The sequence below is a fragment of the Olea europaea genome, chromosome 7, assembly GCF_002742605.1.
Source record: "Olea europaea var. sylvestris chromosome 7, O_europaea_v1, whole genome shotgun sequence".
In the NCBI taxonomy this organism is placed as follows: domain Eukaryota; kingdom Viridiplantae; phylum Streptophyta; class Magnoliopsida; order Lamiales; family Oleaceae; genus Olea; species Olea europaea.
The window spans coordinates 16,801,202-16,808,871 of record NC_036243.1 but is presented as its reverse complement, the minus strand read 5'-3'; the positions used below and the strand labels follow the sequence as shown (position 1 = coordinate 16,808,871).

The 7,670-nt window shown below is 40.4% G+C and overlaps 1 protein-coding gene across 1 annotated transcript; it reads left to right on the top strand.

Annotated features, from left to right (window-relative positions):
• Nucleotides 1–3,330: 3,330 nt before the first annotated feature.
• LOC111397982 lies at nucleotides 3,331–3,795 on the top strand. The gene has a single exon (XM_023024945.1). It carries the CDS (start codon nucleotides 3,331–3,333, stop codon nucleotides 3,793–3,795), a length of 465 nt encoding a protein of 154 aa, XP_022880713.1.
• The last annotated feature ends 3,875 nt before the right edge of the window (nucleotides 3,796–7,670 follow it).

Genomic DNA, 7,670 nt, shown 5'->3' with positions numbered 1-7,670 from the left:
CAGCGTTTTCAAAAGAAAAAATTTGATAATCAATTTGCTAAATTTTTAGAAATCTTTAAGAAAATTCATATTAATATTCCTTTTGCAGATGCTTTGGAACAAATGCCAAATTACGCAAAGTTTATGAAGGAAGTGATGTCAAAGAAGCGAAAATTGGAGGAATATGAAACAGTAAAATTGACAGAGGAATGCAGCGCTATTCTTCAAAAGAAACTTCCTCAGAAGAGAAAAGATCCGGGCAGCTTCACTATTCCGTGCACCATTGGAAGCTCTTCCTTTGAAAAGGCCCTTTGTGATCTAGGAGCAAGCATCAATTTAATGCCGTTATCTGTATTCAAGAAGTTAGGCCTCGGGGAGGTCAAACCAACAACAGTGACTTTACAACTAGCTGATAGGTCCCTCACCTACCCACGAGGAATTATTGAAGACGTGCTGGTAAAGGTCGACAAATTCATCTTCCCAGCTGATTTTGTGGTATTGGATATGGAAGAAGATCAGGAAATTCAACTGATTTTAGGCAGACCATTTTTAGCAACTGGAAGAGCTTTAATTGATGTACAAGGGGGACAATTGACATTGAGAGTGAATGAAGAAGAGGTGAGGTTCAACATTTACCAAGCAATGAAGTACTTAGATGACAATGATACTTGCCACAGGATTGACTTCATCGATTCTGCCGTGAAAGATGAGAAATTGTGTATTGAAGATCCTCTCGAGCATTGTATGATGTTTAGTACAACAAAGGATGATATCAGCACTTTTGGAGAGTACATCGGGAGCAAGGATTTGGTTGATTACATATTGGCTCTTGAATCTACATCAGTTGTGGAAAACCCATCACAATGTGAGGATATTCAACAGTCAGAGGAAGCAGATGACAAAGAAAGCAATGAAAGCAGTAAGATTGAACTGAAGCAACTACCAGATCACCTTCGCTATGCATTCTTGGGGGATAAGTCTGCATTTCCAGTAATTATTTCTTCATCACTCACCAGAGACGAAGAGGATAGATTATTGAAAGTGTTGAGGGATCATAAGGCCGCTTTGGGATGGTCAATAGCTGACATCAAGGGGATAAGTCCTACAATCTGCATGCACAAAATCCTCATGGAAGAGTCTTACAAGCCATCCATCGAACATCAAAGAAGGTTAAACCCAACAATGAAAGAAGTGGTTTGAGCGGAGATTCTAAAGCTACTAAAGGCAGGAATCATTTTTGCCATTTCAGACAGTGAATGGGTCAGCCCAGTGCAAGTGGTACCAAAGAAAGGAGGGATGACAGTAGTTAAGAACGACAACAATGAGCTAATTCCGACAAGAACGGTAACTGGCTGGAGGGTGTGCATTGATTACAGGAAACTGAATAAGGCAACAAGAAAGGACCATTTCCCACTGCCGTTCATTGATCAAATGTTGGACAGATTAGCTGGCTACTCTCACTATTGCTTTCTTGATGGGTATTCGGGCTACAACCAGATTGCTATAGCACCAGAAGATCAGGAAAAGACAACCTTCACCTGTCCATATGGAACTTTTGCCTACAGACGGATGCCATTCGGGTTATACAATGCACCAGCCACTTTTCAGAGATGCATGATGGCAATCTTTGCAGACATGGTTGAAGACATCATGGAGGTATGTATGGATGACTTCTCGGTGTTCGGTACTTCTTTTAATAACTGCCTTCATAATCTCTCCTTAGTGCTGCAACGCTGTGAGGAAAGGAATTTAGTTCTCAACTGGGAAAAGTGGCACTTCATGGTACAAGAAGGTATTGTGCTAGGCCATCATGTTTCGGCGAGGGGGTTGGAAGTGGACAGAGCAAAAATTGATACAATTGAAAAGCTACCACCACCTACCAATGTCAAAGGCATTCGAAGTTTCTTAGGGCATGCTGGATTCTACAGGAGATTCATCAAAGACTTCTCAAAAGTGGCAAAACCCCTATGTAACCTTTTGGAGAAGGACACAACGTTTGTATTTGATGAAGATTGCTTACGGGCTTTTGAAACCATAAAGGAAAAATTAGTCACTGCTCCAGTAATGGTAGTACCAGATTGGGATCAGCCATTTGAGGTTATGTGTGATGCTAGTGATTATGCAGTAGGAGCAGTTTTAGGACAAAGGCATGATAAGATTTTTCGAGCAATCCACTATGCCAGCAAAACTCTTAATGGAGCTCAACTAAATTACACAACAACAGAGAAGGAAATGCTAGCAGTAGTGTTTGCATGTGACAAATTCAGATCTTACCTCATTGGAACCAAAGTGATAATTTACACGGATCATGCTGCAATCCATTACCTCTTTCAAAAGAAGGATGCAAAGCCACGCCTAATTCGATGGATACTGCTACTACAGGAATTTGATGTAGAGATTCGGGATAAGAAAGACAGTGAGAATGTCGTTGCAGACCATCTCTCATGATTGGAGAATGAAAAGGTGGGGGATGACAATCAAATTCGAGAAACGTTCCCCGACGAGATCTTGCTAGCTGTATCAACAAAGATCCCATGGTATGCTGATTTTGTAAATTATTTAGTGTCTGGAAGATTACCACCTGACTTGACCTTTCATCAAAAGAAGAAATTCCTACATGATGTCAAGTCATTTCTGTAGGATGATCCAATCTTGTTCAAGAAGTGTGCTGATAGAATAATCAGGCGGTGTGTCCCTGTGGAAGAAACGCGATCAATCATGCAGCATTGCCATTCATCATCCTATGGAGGTCATTTCGGTCCTACACGTACTGCTGCAAAGGTATTGCAATCTGGTTTCTATTGGCCAACTTTGTTCAAAGACTGCTATGCTTTTGTGAAAACATGTGACCGCTGTCAACGCACTGGAAACATTTCAAGACATCATGAGCTACCATTAACCAGTATGCCTGAGGTGGAATTATTTGATGTGTGGGGTATTGATTTCATGGGTCCATTTCCACCTTCCTTTGGTCAAGAGTATATTCTTCTCGCAGTAGATTATGTGTCCAAGTGGGTTGAAGCCATTGCCACACCAACAAATGATGCAAAAGTGGTGTTGAAATTTTTACAGAAAAACATCTTCACTCGGTTTGGCACGCCTAGAGCGATCGTAAGCGACGGAGGTACACATTTTTGTAACAAGCTGTTCAATTCTCTCCTAGCTAAGTATGATGTCAAGCACAAGTTGGCATTGGGTTATCATCCACAGTCAAATGGGCAAGCAGAGGTGTCTAACAGAGAGATTAAACAGATTCTGGAAAAGACAGTGAATACCAATCGAAAGGACTGGTCTCTCAAACTAGATGACGCCCTTTGGGCATACTGAACAGCATTTAAAACTCCAATTGGAATGTCACCCTACCGTCTGGTGTTCGGGAAAGCTTGTCATCTACCGGTAGAATTGGAGCATCGAGCTTATTGGGCTGTGAAGAAATTGAATTTAGACATGAAATTGGCCGGTCCACAACGCTTGTTGCAGCTTGATGAATTGGAGGAATTCCGGAACGGTGCATATGAAAATGCAAAGATATATAAAGAACGGACAAAGATGTGGCATGACAAGAGAATATTAAGGAGGGAATTCAAGGTAGGAGAACCGGTTCTTCTATTCAATTCTCGCTTGAAACTCTTTCCAGGCAAGCTCAAATCCCGGTGGTCAGGACCATTTGTAATCCGCAAGGTATTCCCTTATGGTTCAGTGGAATTAGTAGGCAAGGATGGGTCTACCTTTCAGGCAAATGGGCAACGCTTCAAACATTACTATGGAGAGGAAAATTGGGATGTGGAAGAAATTACCCTTAACGAACCAACTTGAAATCATATCCACGTCCAGCTAAAGACGTAAAAGAAGCGCTTATTGCGAGGCAACCCAAGTTCTATTCCTTAAGTTTCTTTTCATTATTTTAACATGTTTTTTTTTTCTTTCTCTTACGCCAATTTGATAAGTTTATTTTTCTTTATTATTTTGTAAGTCATACTCAAAATGGTTGCATCAAACTCTAAACAATATGGGAAAGAACAAAAAAAAAAAAAAAATTTCAGTACCTTGGGCGCCACGGCGCCAGACTTGGGCGCCATGGCGCCCAACACGTTTTTTTCCCTTTAAAAATAACAACACACTTCTTTTTCTTTTCATTTCCCTACCCACAAAAACCTTATACTACTCTTTCCTCTCTAATCTCCCCCTCTTTCCCCAACACTTGCACACACCAATTCTCTTATATTACCCCATATTTATAGGTTATAACATCTATAACAACCCACATCTAGAAGTGAAAAGCTAGTGACTAGTTCATCAAATCAGGTGGACGGTTAACTTTAGTTGATATTGTGCAAGAACACTTCATCCATGCCTCCTAAAAAGAAATCCAAGGCCACTGCCTCTTCCTCTACTACTGCGTTTGATCGTCGAAGATTTATTAGTTCTGAAGCAGAGGAATGCTACAGACACAGTGTGGTACATCAAAATTGCATTCCTGAGAGGGGCCTTGATAATTTTTTACCTGATAAAATTCACAGTTTGGGGTGGGAGAATTTTACCAAGCATCTTAGTGCTGCCTTAATTCCTCTGGTGAAAGAGTTCTATGCCAACGCCAACGAACATGAGAACTTCAAGGTTTTTGTACGGGATTTTTGGATCAAGTTTGATAGTGCCTCCATTAACCGGTTCTACCATACACGGGATATACCCAATGATGACTATTCCCGACTCCAGAATGAGGGGATCGATCCTGGGGAGATAATTCGAACTATAGCTCGCCTTGATACCGAATGGAAAAGGTCAGCTAGTGATGTAACCCACTTCCCTTCATCTGGTCTGACACCCAATTGTAAAATCTGGCACCACTTCATATCATCCAAGCTGATCCCCAGTAGCAACACTAGTGAGGTCACAAAGGAACGGGCCTTACTGAATTTTGTGATTCAAAGAGGATATTCTATTGATGTTGGCCGAGTCATCCAAAATAGTATTCTTCGTATCCTTGTCGGGCCCGCTACAGGGAGTCTCGATCACCCCTCTTTGATCCATGACCTTTGCATACAAGGGGGTGTTCCCGTGCGCGAAACTGATGAAGTGTTACACCCGAAACAACTACTTACACGGGACCTCCGTGATAGGCGTGTGGGACATCGGGAAGTGCCCAGCTCTTCTCAATCATCTCGTCCGTTACCCCCTACACCATCACCCCCACAACCTTCAGATGCTACGGGGGATGTCCTGAGACGTCTTGAAGCCATGGATTTGCGCATGGGCTGATGGCAAGAGGGCATGCAAGTACAAATGAATAATTTACAAACCACCATCTTTGACCAATTTCAATACCAGAATGCTTGCATGGCGGTTATGGCATCTGCACATCCCGAGCTCACCTTCCCTCCACCGCCATCACTTCCACATCATGCCTTCCCTCCTGCTCCACCTGATGAAGAGGAAGACGATTGATGTCTTCATTAAGGTAACTGTCTTCCCCTTCTTCCATTTTAACATTGGGGGCAATGTGTCGTTTAAGTTTGGGGGGAGTATCTTCAATTTTCTAAAATCTAAAATTGCATATTTTATTTATTTATTTTGTATGAGTGTGTAAAAAAAAAAAAAAAATTCGTGTTTTGCATGCCTGTGTGAGTCAGATAACCTTGCTGGCGATGATGTATAGTATTAAGAACATGTGTTGGTTCATGGACTATGGATAAGTTACTTGTATGAATTAGATTTTTGCTTATTCGTGTGAAACGGAAATTATTTGCACGTGGGTTGATTGTAGCGTTGTACATGAGTAGGTTGGTCCATGTTTATAGGTTGAATGAGAGAACTTAGATGCTAAACCCAAACAACCTTTAAACATTATTATACCCTTAAACCAAATATAGGTTGTTTGGTAGGTTAAGCTATTGCAGGAAAACTTGGAGATAAATGTGGATTCCATGCGTGCTAAATTTTGTGTGGATTGTCTGAGATTAATAGGATGAAAATTGGGTGAAGACTTTAAGTTAGAGGTCTATTTTCGAGAATATGTGTTTAATAAGGGGCATTGCACTAATCATTGCAAAAAAAAAAAAGATCCCAATGAGGACAACTTTAATAATCTCATTGTGAATCGTCTCTTCGTAGCCTTTATGACTCGAGTAATTAAGCCTGTAAGGGTTTAAAACCTGGTGCCCTAAAGTCGTCTGATTTGGGAGTCATCGGCCTAAAGCTCGTTACAAGGGTCATTTAGAAAGTTTGAGGGAGTGACGTCCACACAAAGGGTGTTTAAAGAATACATTTATATAAAAAATAATAATAAGAAAAAAAATAAAAATAAAAAGAGAGAAAAAAATAGATATCAAATGCTTTGATTAAGCCCCGAACACCTGTTTTAGAGGATTAGACCTTTGATAAGAGGTTAGTAATTCGGTTGTTTCCTAGAGGTTGAAGCAGTCAAAAATAAGGAGAATCCTCATTTGTTGACATGTGGAACTACAATCAGTAAAATCTAACCAAACTTGAGTGGTGTAAGAAATTAGTATTGAAAATTTAACCTTAGGTTACGCCCTTGGAAGGAGAAAAGAAAATAAGTTTGGGGGTGTGTGAATCCCACGAGCGAAGTAAGGAAAAATTTGACTTCTAATTTTTGAACGTTTTGATGTGTGTGTTAGTGTTGTTTTGCAGTTTGGACAATTCTCAAGAAAATATCACTATTGGGAGCCGGTGATGAGCAAAAATGATGATCAATGAAATGGAGCATGAATAAGCAAGTATTGAATAAGATTGGAGTGGGAAATAGGCCTAAGTATTGAATAAGATTGGAGTGGAAAATATGCTTGGAAAAACAAAGAGAAGAAAAGGCAAGCAGAAGCCTGGGCGCCACGGCGCCATGGCGCCCAAGGAAGAAAAAAAAAGAAAAGAAGCAGAACAACGGGCACCACGGCGCCAGACCTGGGCGCCATGGCGCCCATGAAGAAAAAAAGGAGCATAGACCTGGGCGCCACCGCGCCAGACCCGGGCGCCATGGCGCCCGTTTCCAAAACAGTAAAATCCGGGTTTTTAAGTATTTTTTCGGCCCAAAAATCACACCCTAACCCTTGAGGACCCTTAGAAAATATAAATACTCAGCAAAAGAACAGGAAAAGGGGTTGGATGGCTGAAGAAAGGAGGTAAGGGTATACACTAATTGAGAGAAGATCGAATCGATTTTGGAGAAGAAGAAGAAAAAAAACTGAGAATCAAGCCACAAGATGGAGAAATAGAGCAACAACCTGAGTTTTTTCTTATCTTTCTCTTCTTCATGAAATTTAATTTGTGTTTTATCATGTTCTTCTTTTCAATCATGAACTAAGTTATTAAATCTAGGGTTTGATGTAGCCTATTTGAGACATGATTCGATTTCTTTATAGTATTTCTATTTAATTTTCCAGAATTGAATTTTTATTGTTCTTGCTTAATGCTTTCTTTTGCCTGATCACCAATTGAATGAATTGATGTTTTAAATTTGACGCTCGAGAGAGGGAAATTTAGGCGTGATCTAAGAACAATATAACCTAGGTTTGTAGATTTCGAGAGAAAGTACGAATCTTTGAGGGTAAAACAAGAACCAAGTACGTGATAATCTTTATATATTTAATTCGGAATAGAGATATTGGGGTTAAAATATAGAGATATGTTCTATTTGACGCTCGAGAGGGGGAAATAGAATTAATTTAGGATTCTTG